The sequence below is a fragment of the Myxine glutinosa genome, chromosome 3, assembly GCF_964187855.1.
Source record: "Myxine glutinosa chromosome 3, kmMyxGlut1.1, whole genome shotgun sequence".
Taxonomy (NCBI): Eukaryota; Metazoa; Chordata; class Myxini; order Myxiniformes; family Myxinidae; genus Myxine; species Myxine glutinosa.
Window position 1 is genome coordinate 197,323,895 of NC_136263.1, and position 16,202 is coordinate 197,340,096.

Below are 16,202 nucleotides of genomic sequence, written 5' to 3' on the forward strand. Positions count from 1 at the left end.
GTTCAGGTCCATGAAGCAAACAGGCGCAAACGTATGACGTCACAAAAACGGAAAACAAGTTCAATAACGGGCTCACAATATATATGCAATTTTCTCTTCCTTTTTATTAGTAGTCCCTTTTTACAATGCACAACAACAAGAAGTATATTTTTAGAGGCCACACAACATCAACATCACTCTCAATTTTAGAGGCCACACATCAACACACGTATCAGGATCAACAATTATCACAGGACGGAACAGGATGTTCCGCTAAAACCTGCCAAACCCACCGGCGTCCTTCCGCTGCCGAAACGCTCCGTACCGGGGTGCAGTAGCCGCGTCTCCAGGGCCTGACGTAGAGTCAGAACCAGCTGCCATTGGCCCGTTTTCTCCAGACACTGGTGCAATTCCTGCAGGGCATTCTGGGAGTCCGGGTAATCTAGGAACAAAGTGTGGTGACCAGGCATGAAGACGTACTGCTTTTTTTTTTTTTTAGGCTCGAAGGCTCGTGGATGAGCTGCGACACAAATCACACACGCATGCAGACTATACATGACACACCAGACTTGACTTTCACACAAACAGCCATTGGGGGAAGTGATGTCACCTCCGAGCATTCTGGGTACCAGCGACACTCTGACATCGCTTTCCTCTCTGAACTCAATGGGGGCAATCAAGGAGGAATTTCCTCTTCTCTATGGATGCCAACCTATATGGGCTTTTCCCATGCTCTAGCCTTTAAATGCTGAGCAAAAGCAAGAAAGTAGAGAATACCATTTATAAAAGTATTTGGTGTGACTTGGCCAGGTTCAAACTTCTGAATTCCAAGACTCAGCTCGGACACTCTAACCATTACCCCACAAAATGCAATGAGAAACAAGAAAGAGCAATTGGAGATTGCAATCCCTCACCAGGACGTGTTTTTAGTGGTTTTTAAGGCTTTTTGTGTTAAAGCAAATATGGTGGCCGAACCACGTGACCGATGACATCATTATTTTTGTTCTCCACCAATTTATCCATAAATGACGCTCAATAAATTTCATCTTGATCGGATGATGTTTGGTACTTGTCGATTTATGACGTCATAATGGAGGCACCGATGACATCATCATAAACATATGTTACCAGCAGAAGTACCCGGCGTTGCCGGGTGGGGGAGGAGGGGGCGGGAAAGGGGAGGGGAGGAAGTGGAGGGGGGGAAGTGGAGGGGGGGAAGTGGAGGGGAGGGTGGGAGGGGAGGGAAGGGAAGGGGGTTGAGGTATGGGGGGGAGGAGAGGGGGAGGTGGGAGGGAGGAGGAGGGGAGGTGGGAGGGAGGGATGGAAGATGGGAGGAGAGGGGGCTTGGGGGGGGGAAGGGGGAGGACGGGGGGAAGGGGAGGGGAGGAGGGAGGTGGGAGGCAGGAGAGGAAGGGGGTTCATATATATGCTGGCAGGTGAATGGGGTGAATGTGGTGTCCATCATGTTTCTGAGGTAAGAGTGATGCTGATCAGGAAGAAGAAGAAGCCGTATCTGAGCGAATCAGCGAGCTGCTCTGGCACAGGCTGAGATCAGTGTATATAATGTTCCTCGCTGAAATGCGCTGAGGTAAATATGAATAAAAAATATGGATCTCGTCATCGGAGGTCATTTTTAGGTAGGCCATGTCCTTCCCAGGCCCAATGGCCATGTCTATGCCAAAAATCAAGTACGTGAGCGAGTCTGGCGGCGAGGATGGAACATCACGTGATCGCTCTGAGCGAATCAGCGAGCTGCTCTGGCACAGGCTGAGATTCAGTGTATAATGTTCCTCGCTGAAATGCGCTAAGTTAAATATGAATAAAAAATATAGATCTCGTCATCGAAGGTCATTTTTAGGTAGGCCATGTCCTTCCCAGGCCCAATGGTCATGTCTATGCCAAAAATCAAGGACGTGAGCCTCTCCGTTTAAGTCTATCGGTAACACACACACACACACACACACACACACACACACACACACACACACACACACACACACACACACACACACACACACACAGTTTTATTTATATAGATTCCCCATGTCTCAATTTTATCTATGCAGCACTTTCGGAGATATAGAGGTGCAAAGTTTTTCGGTTTTTCCAATATGGTGCCCATACCACGTGACCTACGACGTCATAATTATCATCAAAAAAATTATACAGGAGCAGGAGCATCTATGGTGAAAATTTCCTGGCAATCGGACCAACGGTTGCAGAGAAAATCCTATTTATTCTGTGTGGACAAACAAATAAACAGACAGGCAGACAAAAACAGACAAACGGCCTCAAATACAATACCCTCTCTTCTGGTGAGGGTAACTAGAACAACACTAAGTAGAGTGTATACGTCCACCAGGCTGAAGACTACATTTTGTATCCCACTGAAAGTCCACATTTGGATCTGGACCTGGACCTGAACCAAAATGTAATGCGTTTGTTCTTGTCTTTCACCCAAACTGGCCACCAAGTTGTTACGATCCATCCACAACGTTTTGCGATATCATGGTAAATATTGTTTTTGGCCCCATCTCTTAACTGTGAAAAATCACTTAAAATTCCAGTGTCGGATCCAGATCCTCACCAACTAATCAGCTAATCAATCAATCCTTATCACACAACCAACCTGATTTTAAATTCTGTTCGACTGACAGACAGGCAGACAGACCAAAATAAATTATCTCACTCCTCGCTGCGCATGCGCGATCGGGTCAAATTCAGAGATCAAGTACCACGAAAGTCCAGGTGTTCGTGTTCCGATTTGTGTTCAAAATATAACATTCAATTGAAATTAAGGTGTTCCTCGATGATAAACTGACGTTTGGAGATGGGCAGACAGACAGGGTGAACCAATTGTTCAACCTAGTTATTCGCTTTGCACACATGGGGTAATGAGGCATGCAACAAAGAGATGTGTGAACTAGACCGAGGCGAAGCAGATGCTGCGGAGAAACGGAGGGTGCAGATCAAAGAGGAGACATTGGTGAGGGTGCTCGCAATGTACTTATCTGTGTGAATCCCCCTTCAGGATATGATATCACCAGAAAGAAAACAAGAAAGGAGAGATGGATGGGTGCAGCGATAAGAGGTGGATGGACAGAAACAGATAACTGCGTTGCACACAACTTGCAATGCCTACTTCTGCTCCTGCTGCTCACGACACCACCAAGTTGATCAGTGGTTGATTCAGAATCTCAACAAGCTCGCATACTACGGCTACTCTGGCTTCAGAGTTTGGAGATTACTTGGACATATTTTGGTGATGTTTTGCTTAGTTAATGGGTTTAAGGTATCTTGCGTAATAGAAGCAAAGTGCAAATTGATAAGTTGGCTTTCTGTCACCAACACGGGCATGAGCCCAGTTTCCCTATTAAGTGGTTAAACAGACTGATTATTCCAACTGTTCAGAATCCTGGTCATAACTCGGAGTCGCTGCCACCTATTTAAGGGCTTGGCCATTAGAGTGCGCCTTTTGGGAAGCAGTGACCCCCAAGCCTGCGACAATACTTTATTTCAATACATTAAAAACAGATTTGCCTCAACATTGTGACTCTGCATGGAAGAAGTTTCGGGAACTGAGTGGCGTGCTGACGAGGAGGGGAGTGTGGTTGAAGGTGAAAGGAAAGGTGTATGCTGCAAGTGTGAGAAGTGCTATGATTTATGGGAGCGAGACATGGGTAATGAACGTAGAGCAGCAACGAAGGCTGGAAAGGGTGGAAATGCGAATGGTTCGGTGGATGTGCGGAGTATCGTTGAGAGAGAGGAAGACAAATGATGAATTGCAAAAGATGATGGGAATCGAGCCTGTGATTGATGCTGTGAAGAGAAACAGGTTGAGATGGTTTGGTCATGTGTTGAGGAAGGATGAAAGTGACTGGTTGAGAAGAGTGATGGAAATGAATGTAGAAGGAAGTAGAGGACGGGGAAGACCGAGAAAGACTTGGCTAAAGGTGGTGGAAGAAGAAATGCGGGCAAGGGGGTTAACAAGGGGAGATGCAGAAAATAGGGCAAAATGGACAAGATCATCATGGGGTTCGCAAGGCTAACCCCCGCTGTAGCATGGGGCTCGCAAGGCTAAGCCCCACTGTAGCATGGGGCTTGCAAGGCTAACCCCTGTTGTAGCAGGGAAAATGGACTTAAAATGCCTGTTGTTGTATTGTGAGGACACACAAAATTTGAACAAAGCTCAGCATCTGAAGAAGTTAAAAGTTTTCAAACCTCGAATGATACTGAAAAGCTCCTTGACACGCATCTCCGCATATACACGATACAGGAAGTGCTGCAGGCGAGGTAACCAGCGACCCAGCGAAGCTTCAGCGTGGCCTGCGATGGGGCGAGTTCGCTCGGGCCCCGCCAGCACGCTCCTCAACCAGCACAGAGCCTTACTCTCCAGCCACTGGAAAAACACAGATGGTGACAAGGACAACGGCAGCGTTACAACCCAGGAGGCAAGACATATTGCCATCAAACTAATGGAGAATTCCAAAGATGAATGGAGTAAGTCATACAACTTCTCTGTAGGGTGAGGAACTGGCCGTTCCCATGTTTTTGGGGGGTTTTCAGAAGTCTAGGCACGTGAAAGAGTTAAATGACAGAGGGTGGCTGCTCGAAACACTGACGGAGTAGCAGAGGCAAACCAGCAGCATGAAGTGAATCAAATGCATTGGGTTCATCCGAGAGCCGAGCAAGTTGGGCGATCACAGCTCAGTTGTGGGGAAAATACAAAAAGACAAATCATTTGTAAGGTGTAACTCCACAACAATGGATGGATGGTGCGAGTCGTCACTTTTGACGAATCTCTTCCCTTCGTTGGCGTGCTCACTAAGCATGATGTGTTGTGCGATGGCTGTATAAATATGGGTGGTGAGCAGGTGGGCAGGTGCCAATGAATGGAAAAACCTGCACAGAGAAGCGATTAAGGTGATAGAGGTGTGTGCTATCCCTCTCCCACTCTCTATGACTTCGAGCGTCGTTGGCTGCAGGTGCAGTAAATGCAACGTGAAGTTTGATACACTGTCCAGCAGACTGGCCAGGTCGTCGGTATGACGACGGCTGCCATTGAAGTCCAAAGTGGACACAGGTGTCTGCAGATGCTGCGCAATGATGCCTAAATTTGTGCCACAACTGACTTTCACGATGTAGCACCACTCAGGCTGACCTACAGGTGCAGTTTGACATCTGAATGTCCTTCGCATAGCCTTAGCCTAAAGAGGCTAACCCCCAAGGCAGTGCGGGTCCCTGACATGGACAAGGGGCCCATACCAAGTACTGTCAGCCGGAGAAAGCTGAGCAGAGACTCGTATACGGCAGGGACGTTATTCCCTGAGGTAGCTGTAAAACAGCTACTCTGCTACCCCATAACAATACATTTCAGACTTTGCAAACTTCATACAATTGGAATCTGCGAATGACCACACAGCACCAGGTTCCTTCACAAACAGAAATGACCTCTGCTCTGAGAGTGTCTTGAAAAGCTGTGGATACCTATTCCAGTGGTCCCATTTCATTATTTTTGGTGATTGTTGTTGGTGTCGATTTGTTGATATAATGCACTTGCACATCTGTCGAGTACCTTTGCATTTGCACATCTTTGTCCAGGCCGAGTAGAGCGTTTTTATCATTTCATTCATTCTTCTGCTGGTTTCCCCACTGACCCTTTGTCTGTTTGTGCCTTACCATTTTTTCTTCCCAATCACCTCGTTCTTCGATGAGCCTCAATTTTGCAGATACAAAACAAAACAAAAAAAAATCCTAAATTAAATATCTTCAAAAAAATAAAATAAATAAATGCACAAGCATACCTCCTCGAGTCGGCTGAGGAAAGGCTGTTCATACTCGCCACAGCAGGCAGACTCGACGCGAGAAGCAATGGTGCTCTGAAGCACCGCCGTTGCTGCCTCCGCACCGACACGCTCGAGCAGCTGCAAACCGTGCCTGTGGATGCACAAACTCGAATCAGAGCACGTGCTCGGTTAACCAATCCGAACACAAAATGGCTTCAGCCCATGGAGAAAGATGGGCCTTGTCTGTAGGTCATTTCGTTGCTTGCACCATTAGACCCAAAAGTAAACAGATGACCGAAGAATACACTCAACATATTTTCTGACGTCGATGTCGATGTGGAGCACAGGCAAATTTTCTCATTTTTCTTTCCTTCATCGTTAAATCGATTTGGAGTACAAGACGAAGCTAGATCAACTACGGCAGTCAACAAAACTGTCAGTTAAAATAATGGAGGTGTTAATTCCTCTCTGACACACAACAAATCCATCGCTGTCTACGGTACTTTCAGGGTCGTGAATATTAATGAGCTGTTTTGTCCATATTACTTGAACCACTTTGTGGGATGACATTTCAGATAAATTAGAAATGTAAAGAGATTTCCAACATGTTTGTTATCATATAGAGGTACAATATTTAAAACAAACTAAAGCATTATTATCGGCAGTCTTAAGCCATAGATTGTGAGTACAAGTCGAGGCGGTGGGGGTGGGAGGGAGTATCGACTTGTACGTCAAAAACTACGGTGACTTAACACAACCGCAAGAACATCATTGCAAACCCCCCCCCCCCCCACCCCCCCAAAAAAAAAACACATAACACTCACAAGATGTCATTGAGGGAGTGAAAGATGCCCATGATTTCATCACAGCAGCACACTTCCAATCCAGTCTGCTCTTCAAGTGAAAAAGGCTCATCGGCCTTGCCTTCCCCATCGGACTTTCTCGGAAAACCTTGAGAACTCCCCTAAGGTGCATGTAATGAGGATAGAGAGTTAAATCACGGAATGATGAATCATCACCTTCAGAAATGGGTGAACAACAGCCAAGGTGTGAAACATGGTGGAGCATCGCAAGAGACAAGGAGACGGCGCAAGAGGCGACGAGACGGCGCAAGAGACGGCGGGACGGTGCAAGAGACGGCGGGACGGCGCAAGAGACGGCGGGACGGCGCAAGAGGCGACGGGACGGCGCAAGAGACGGCGGGACGGCGCAAGAGACGGCGGGACGGCGCAAGAGACGGCGCAAGAGACGGCCGGACGGCGCAAGAGAAGGCGGAACGGCACAAGAGGCGAAGGGACGGCGCAAGAGGCGACGGGACGGCGCAAGAGGCGACGGGACGGCGCAAGAGGCGACGGGACGGCGCAAGAGACGGCGGGACGGCCGGACGGCGCAGGAGACGGCGGGACGGCGCAAGAGAAGGCGGAACGGCGCAAGAGGCGAAGGGACGGCGCAAGAGGCGACGGGACGGCGCAAGAGGCGACGGGACGGCGCAAGAGGCGACGGGACGGCGCAAGAGGCGACGGGACGGCGCAAGAGGCGACGGGACGGCGCAAGAGACGGCGGAACGGCGCAAGAGACGGCGGAACGGCGCAAGAGACGGCGGGACGGCGCAAGAGACGACGGGACGGCGCGGAACGGCGCAAGAGACGGCGGGACGGCGCAAGAGACGGCGGGACGGCGCAAGAGACGGCGGGACGGCGCAAGAGACGGCGGGACGGCGCAAGAGACGGCGGGACGGCGAAAGAGACGGCGGGACGGCGCAAGAGACGGCGGGACGGCGCAAGAGACGGCGGGACGGCGCAAGAGACGGCGGGACGGCGCAAGAGACGGCGGGACGGCGCAAGAGACGGCGGGACGGCGCAAGAGACGGCGGGACGGCGCAAGAGACGGCGGGACGGCGCAAGAGACGGCGGGACGGCGCAAGAGACGGCGGGACGGCGCAAGAGACGGCGCAAGAGACGGCGCAAGAGACGGCGCAAGAGACGGCGCAAGAGACGGCGGGACGGCGCAAGAGACGGCGGGACGGCGCAAGAGACGGCGGGACGGCGCAAGAGACGGCGGGACGGCGCAAGAGACGGCGGGACGGCGCAAGAGACGGCGGGACGGCGCAAGAGACGGCGGGACGGCGCAAGAGACGGCGGGACGGCGCAAGAGACGGCGGGACGGCGCAAGAGACGGCGGGACGGCGCAAGAGACGGCGGGACGGCGCAAGAGACGGCGGGACGGCGCAAGAGACGGCGGGACGGCGCAAGAGACGGCGGGACGGCGCAAGAGACGGCGGGACGGCGCAAGAGACGGCGGGACGGCGCAAGACGGCGGAACGGCGCAAGAGACGGCGGAACGGCGCAAGAGACGGCGGAACGGCGCAAGAGACGGCGGAACGGCGCAAGAGACGGCGGAACGGCGCAAGAGACGGCTGAACGGCGCAAGAGACGGCTGAACGGCGCAAGAGACGGCGGAACGTCGCAAGAGACGGCGGAACGGCGCAAGAGACGGCGGAACGGCGCAAGAGACGGCGGAACGCCTCAAGAGACGGCGGAACGGCGCAATAGACGGCGGAACGGCGCAATAGACGGCGGAACGGCGCAAGAGACGGCGGAACGGCGCAAGAGACGGCGGAACGGCGCAAGAGACGGCGGAACGGCGCAAGAGACGGCGGAACGGCGCAAGAGACGGCGGAACGGCGCAAGAGACGGCGGAACGGCGCAAGAAACGGCGGAACGGCGCAAGAGACGGCGGAACGGCGCAAGAGACGGCGGAACGGCACAAGAGCCGGCGGAACGGCGCAAGAGACGGCGGAACGGCGCAAGAGACGGCGGAACGGCGCAAGAGACGGCGGAACGGCGCAGGAGACGGCGGAACGGCGCAAGAGACAACGGAACACAATATAGTTTATATGAACTTGTACTTGCAGATGGCATGGCAGATATCAACTATGAAGCGCAAACAACCATTCCCTCTTATCCTCATTCAAAACAAACAATGATGCAAAAAAAAAAAAAAGATAGCTGTTAAGGAATTTTTAGGATCGATGAAATAAAAATTGTAACTATAATGGCAGTCGGTAGAGCGCATACCTCCGCCTGGCTGAACAGTTTACGTTTTATATCCTATTGATAGGTCGGATCTGGATCAGGACCTGAACTAAATTGGAAATGCTTGTTCTTGTCAACCAACACTCATCCACCAAGTTTGGTCACAACTCATCCACAATCGAGCCTGGTGTTGGCTAAGCGGTTAGGGTGCCAGCTCTGGATCCTAGTGTTACATATTTATGTGAATGTAGGTGAATTACCATTCAGGTCTTTGCTTATCCAGGTGTAATAGATTAAGGGTTGTTGTGGTTGGAGGGTCAGGAGCCCTTCTGAAAAGAGTCCGGAAACGGAAGAGGAAAAGACACGAGGAAGAAAAGCGACGAGTATTCTTCTTCCTCGCCCCGCTCCGACGAAAGGTGGGATCGACCTTGCGCTGCGTGGAAAAGCGGCGTTCCGAAGCCCGTCTGGCGAGAGGAGTTACCGGGACGTGTACCTACCCGGTGGAGACGTCAAGTTGACGTGGGGCCGTGCATCGACCCCGCGTCTGGCACCGTTCGCGGCACCGTCTAAACAGACGCGTACGGGTCGCACGTTGGGGCCTAACACGCCTTGCAAGCGGCGTGGGGCTTTTGGCTTGCTTTACCGTACCCGCTTCGCGTGGCCACGAGGGGCTGCAGCCGCGGTGCCTGGTACGATACCTGCCCGGTGGAAACACGTCCACCCGGGGTTCGTTCAACCGCCCGAGTGCGGCGACGCCGACCAGCATCTCGGTCAGGAGGGGCCCAGAGACATTGTGAGGGGCAGAGACCAAAAGGGGGTCGTGAGTACAGAAGTGGACACACATATATAAGATGGCCATCTTAATCATATAGGGAATTGATTGTGGATTGGGAATTGTTGATGGTTGTTTGTTGTTGATTGCTCGGGGAATATCCGTGATTGTATCATTGAAATTGTATGGTATCATTACCATTGAAATATATCCTTGAACATCAGTTTTCTCTTGGGTGGAATTCATATGGATTGCGTGGCGAAAGCGCATATATAATACAACTTTCTGGCGAAGTTCCTCTCACGGTCCGGGGGTCACCGAGACCAGGTATTCACCGAGGGGACCACGTAACACTAGGATCCTGGGTTCGAATCCCGGTCGATCGCTGAATTTACGCCAGGAGGGTTGACTCAGCCTGTCATCCTTCTGAAGTCGGCAAATTGAGTACCAGTTCACTGGTAATTTCCTGTGCGTCGCAAGAGGCGACTTACAGGGTTGGTGGCAGGAAGAGCATCTGGACATAAAACATTGCTTCAAAAAGGGGACCACAATGCCCAAAATAGGCCAACCCCTGCTCTGCGTGGAAAAATAGCCTCTATAGGTGGTTCATACACAATCATGCTATATATCATTTTGGCCCAATCTTTCAATGGTGAATAAATATAATCACTTAAAAATTAAAAAAATATCGTATCCATATCTAGATCCGGCTCTTCACCAACGTATAATCAAATCGTCCTTGTCACATACCCAACATGCTCACCAAGTTTTGTCTGGATCCATCCATAATTTTTGAGACATCCTGATCACAAACAAACAAGCAGACAGACGTGCAGAGAGACAGACGGATGTGAAAACATAACCTCTGTCTATCTTTGTTGGCGGAGGTAACAACAATGACTGACATGCTCCATGGTGAAAGACCCACCTTTTGGTCTTGGTGTAAGAATGCTATGAAGAATCTGTTATAAACATCCCGGGCAAGGTTTAGGAATTCGGGTGATGAGCGGCAGAACACCAAGGCCTTCAACAGCATCAGGACGTGATCGTGCAACGACCCTGCATGGCAGACATACATCAGACTCACCCAAGGTACTCACAGCACCAGCGACACATCAATCTCTACTCGAATGTACATGGTGGTGAAACAATGAAAGCAACTTGGCCGTGTATTACTCCAGAGCAAGTCAACACGAAATGGATATCATTGAAAAAAAATAGATAATCCAATGCAAGGTCATGTTCTCAGTGAGAAACTAGTTCAACATCATCAGAGTACCCAACAATGACGTATCACATTGAATCACCTGGCCCATGTGCTCCAGCAGGCAGAAGACCGTTCGCTCTCCAGCCCTCCAAGATGTCAAGACCACGCATGAAAGGCTCCAAGTTCGAACTGAGGCTGCGGAAGGCTTGGTGAAAATCACGACAACGTTGCAGGCCAACGCATGCACCTCCTTGCACCTGGTTGATGAGTCCACATACACTGCTCATGGGCACAGCCTCATCTGAATTGACAACCTTCTCGATGGAAATCCAGAAATCTGGGGCAATAGTCTGTTGCAAAAAGGCTCGGACCTTGTCCAAGTACCACGGCTCGAGTGCCAAGTGAAGATCAAAGCAAGCGAGCCCGCCCAAAGCAGAGCGTGCATCCTCGTTCTTGGATACTGTTTTCGCATCGCTCGGGGAGCCTGGTGTCTGGGGGAGGATGGGAGAGGAGGGGAGAGGAGGGGCGAGAAGTCGATACCACAACAAGAAACATCCCGAGAAGTACTATATTGGATCTTCTTGAGAGAATTTCTCTTACAAGGCAGGCAAGGCCTATGGGCTAGTGCAGGGCGAAGCTCGCTTGGGCCATGCCGCACTGTGAATGACTAGACCGCGCCAGGTCTGGGCCGCACTGTGAATGACTAGACCGCACCAGGTCTGGGCCGCACTGTGAATGCACTTTTTTATTTTATTTTTTATTTATACATAATCGAGGCTCGTGAAAGAGCTAACATTTATCACACAAACAAATCAAACAGACAAACAAACAAAGTGTATAAAAAGGGGAGCGGTAGACAAGATGGGGAGAGAAGGGGAAGCACATAAACACAACATTTGTGAGGGACATCGGGAATGTGTGGGAGGGAGAGGACTTGGGGGGAGGCGGCGTGGGAAGGGGGGGGGGGGGTTGGAGAAGTATAAACACAAGGACACCAAGAACTTCCAGGAAAGAAGTTGGTATTTCAAAAAAGAGAATTTAGGGTGAAATTAGCGGGGGTAGAACAGATCAAGGTTTTGGATGGGGGAAAACAAGAGATGGTGGTGAACAGCTGTTTTAAAGACCTGGAGGGAGGAGTGGGATTGAAGGGAGTGGGGGAGTTTGTTCCAGAGGCGGGAGAAAAGAGGAATGAAAGAGTGAAGGTGAGCAGAGAGTCTTGATTTTGGCAGTTTATCCATAAGAGGGTTGCAGGCAATTCTTGTGCGACCTTTAGGAATATTTGGGGGACAGAGCCCAGAGAGAGCTGGAGGAGCAAGGCCGGAGAGGAGTCGGTAGAAGACAGAAAGACCACCAACCTGCCTGCGGTGAATAAGTGAAAGGCCCTCGGAGGTAGCTTCATCACGGGAGATTCCAATGATTCTGAACGCTTTGGTTTCAACAGCGTGAAGACGAGCTAGGTGTGAGGCAGGAGCACCAGCTCAGAGGGGAGAGCAGTATTCCATTGAGCTGCGGATGAAAGCCTTAAATGTTGTGAGGAGCTCAGGTGTGCCAAGGAAGGACTTCGCACGACGGAGGATGCCCAGTCGGCGACTGGCTTTGGAGGCCAGATTTGAAATGTGGTTTTCCCAGGAAAGATCATGGCAGATAGTGAGACCCAAAAGCTTGAGTGACAGAACTTCTTGGAGAGGATTATTCAGAAAGTGGATGGGAGGGTTGTCCAGTCGGTCTTTTCGGACAGACATCATAAGAGTGAGATTTGTCAGGATTGAAAGACATGTTCCACTTGTTTGCCCCGTCAGTGATTTTGTCCAGGTCTGCAGAGAGTGAGGAGGCTGCAGACTGCCGATCTGAGGGATGAGGAATGGAGCTGCAGAGAGTGGAGTCATCAGCAAAGAGATAGAGAGGATTTTCAAGAGAGTCAGAGAGCTCATTGATGAAGACCAGAAAAAGCACAGGGCCCAGAACACTGCCTTGGGGAACTCCAGCCTGAACAGGAAGAGGAGATGAGAGAAACCCATTCAGGGCCACACGTTGACTACGACTAGAGAGGAAGTCCGCCAGCCATGCATGGAGATTTCCATGGATACCAAAGGAGGAGAGTTTGGTGAGCAGAGCGGGGTGCCAGACCGTATCAAAGGCACGTGATATAGCGAGGGAGACAGCTCTAATTTCCTGTTTGGCATTGAGGAACTCCATCCATTGTTGAGACAGCAGAAGCAGCATGTCCAGAGTAGAGTGACCTGGTCTGAAACCAAATTGAAGATCAGAGATCAAGCCATTGGAGAAGAGGAAAGATTTCATATCCGAAGCAATGATGGATTCCATGACTTTGCTGATAATTGGGAGAAGGCTGATTGGTCTGTAGTTACTAGGAATTGTTTTTGCACCTTTTTGTGTAAAGCGGTGATGTTGGCTGATTTCCAAGCAGATGGCAGTTGACCTTGAGAAAAAGAGAGGGTGAAGAGAACAGAGAGGGAGTGAAAGAGCGGAAGAACAGGATTTTAGGACCCGTGGGCTGATGCCGTCAGGTCCAGTTGCAGAATCAGTCGAGGGTTGGCAGAAACTTTTCCACCTTGTCAGGAGGAAAGGACACAGAGTCCAGGAGCAGCTGGGTACGACTGGGTACGGTGGGTACAGAGAGGGATGGGTCTGGGACACAAGATTTAGAGGCAAACACAGAGTTGAGGCATTAAGCTTTTTCACGTGCTGAGTCAGCTGTGTAGCCGTTTGAGGTAAGGGAGGGGATGGAGGGGGAACAAACACCAGAAACAGATTTGACCAGACGCCACCAGGATTTGGAAGAGGGAGACAGATAAGAGAGTTCGGTCTTGAGAATGGAGAGATATTGTTTCCTGGCTCTCCTGAGGGTGGACATACACTTGTGGACTTGAACGCACCGGGTCTCGGCCGAACTGTGAATGATTAGACCTGGCCGCACGATGACTGATTAGACCGCGGCACGTCCGGGCCACACTGTGAATGACAAGACCGCGCCAAGTCCTGGCCGCACTGTGAATGACTGGACTACGCCAAGTCCTGGCCGCACTGTGAATGACGAGACCGTGCCGGGTCCAGGCCGCACTGTGAATGACTGGACCGCGCCGCACTGTGAATGACTAGACCGCGCCGGGTCCTGGCCGCACTGTGAATGACTAGACCGCACCGGGTCCAGGCCGCACTGTGAATGACTAGACCGCACCAGGTCTGGGCCGAACTGTGAATGACTAGACCGCACGGGGTCTGGGCCGAACAGTGAATGACTAGACCTAGCCGCACTGTGAATGACTAGACCGCACCAGGTCTGGGCCGAACTGTGAATGACTAGACCGCACCAGGTCGTCTGGGCCGAACTGTGAATGACTCGACCGCACGGGGTCTGGGCCGAACAGTGAATGACTAGACCTAGCCGCACTGTGAATGACTAGACTGCGCCGGGTCCGGGCTGCACTGTGAATGACTCGACCGTGCCGGGTCCAAGTCGCACTGTGAATGACTCGACTGCGCCGCATCCGGGCCGCACTGAGTGACTAGACCGGGCCGCACTGTGAATGACTAGACCGGGCCGCACTGTGAATGACTAGACCGGGCCGCACTGTGAATGACTAGACCGGGCCGCACTGTCAATGACTAGACCGGGCCGCACTGTGAATGACTAGACCGGGCCGCACTGTGAATGACTAGACCGGGCCGCACTGTGAATGACTAGACTGGGCCGCACTGTGAATGACTAGACCGGGCCGCACTGTGAATGACTAGACCGGGCCGCACTGTGAATGACTAGACCGGGCCACACTGTGAATGACGAGGCCAGGCCGCACTGTGAATGACTAGACCAGGCCGCACTGTGAATGACTAGACCAGGCCGCACTGTGAATGACTAGACCGGGCCGCACTGTGAATGACTAGACCGGGCCGCACTGTGAATGACAAGACCGGGCCGCACTGTGAATGACAAGACCGGGCCGCACTGTGAATGACTAGACCGGGCCGCACTGTGAATGACTAGACCAGGCCGCACTGTGAATGACTAGACCGGGCCGCACTGTGAATGACTAGACCGGGCCGCACTGTGAATGACTAGACCGGGCCGCACTGTGAATGACTAGACCGGGCCGCACTGTGAATGACTAGACCGGGCCGCACTGTGAATGGCTAGACCGGGCCGCACTGTGAATGACGATACCGGGCCGCACTGTGAATGACTATACCGGGCCGCACTGTGAATGACTATACCGGGCCGCACTGTGAATGACTATACCGGGCCGCACTGTGAATGACTATACCGGGCCGCACTGTGAATGACTATACCGGGCCGCACTGTGAATGACTAGACCGGGCCGCACTGTGAATGACGACCGGGCCGCACTGTGAATGACTAGACCGGGCCGCACTGTGAATGACTAGACCGGGCTGCACTGTGAATGACTAGACCGGGCCGCATTGTGAATGACTAGACCGGGCCGCACTGTGAACGACTAGACCGGGGCCGCACTGTGAATGACTAGATCGCACCGGGTCCGGCCCGCACTGTGAATGACTAGATCGCACCGGGTCCGGCCCGCACTGTGAATGACAAGATCGCACCGGGTCCGGCCCGCACTGTGAATGACGAGACCGCGCCGGGTCCGGGCCGCACTGTGAATGACTGGACCGCGCCGGGTCCGGGCCGCACTGTGATTGACTAGACCGGGCCGCACTGTGATTGACTAGACCGGACCGCACTGTGAATGTCTAGACCGCACTGTGATTGACTAGACCGGGCCGCACTGTGATTGACTCGACCGGGCTGCACTGTGAATGACTAGACTGCGCCGGGATCGGGCCGCACTGTGAATGACTAGACCGGGCCGCACTGTGAATGACTAGACCGGGCTGCACTGTGAATGACTAGACCGGGCCGCACTGTGAATGACTAGACCGGGCCGCACTGTGAATGACTAGACCGGGCCGCACTGTGAATGACTAGACCGGGCCGCAATGTGAATGATTAGACCGGGCCGCACTGTGATTGACTAGATCGCACTGGGTCCGGCCCGCACTATGAATGACGAGACCGTGCCGGGTCCGGCCCGCACTGTGAATGACTAGATCGCACCAGGGCCGGCCCGCACTATGAATGACGAGACCGCGCCGGGTCCGGGCCGCACTGTGATTGACTAGACCGGGCTGCACTATGAATGACTAGATCGCACCGGGTCCGGGCCACACTGTGAATGACTAGATCGCACCGGGTCTGGGCCGCACTGTGAATGACTAGATCGCACCGGGTCCGGGCCGCACTGTGAATGACTAGATCGCACCGGGTCCGGGCCGCACTGTGAATGACTAGATCGCACCGGGTCCGGGCCGCACTGTGAATGACTAGATCGCACCGGGTGCGGGCCGCACTGTGAATGATTAGATCGCACCGGGTGCGGGCCGCA

At 52.3% G+C, this 16,202-nt stretch overlaps 1 protein-coding gene across 3 annotated transcripts in view; it reads right to left on the minus strand.

The window, feature by feature from the left end:
• ANAPC2 (anaphase promoting complex subunit 2) overlaps positions 1–16,202 on the minus strand; it is a 36,726-nt gene that overhangs the window by 19,573 nt on the left and 951 nt on the right. For 2 of the 3 annotated variants that reach the window (XM_068109521.2, XM_068109520.2), the window contains 6 exons: positions 10,880–11,270; positions 10,501–10,631; positions 6,590–6,729; positions 5,784–5,916; positions 4,201–4,378; positions 305–421 (listed from right to left, as the gene is read on the minus strand). In XM_068109521.2, the coding sequence (XP_067965622.2) occupies positions 305–421; positions 4,201–4,378; positions 5,784–5,916; positions 6,590–6,729; positions 10,501–10,631; positions 10,880–11,270 (1,090 nt within the window). The remainder of the gene's footprint in view (positions 1–304; positions 422–4,200; positions 4,379–5,783; positions 5,917–6,589; positions 6,730–10,500; positions 10,632–10,879; positions 11,271–16,202) is intronic. The other variant, XM_068109522.2, reaches the window with a different exon arrangement.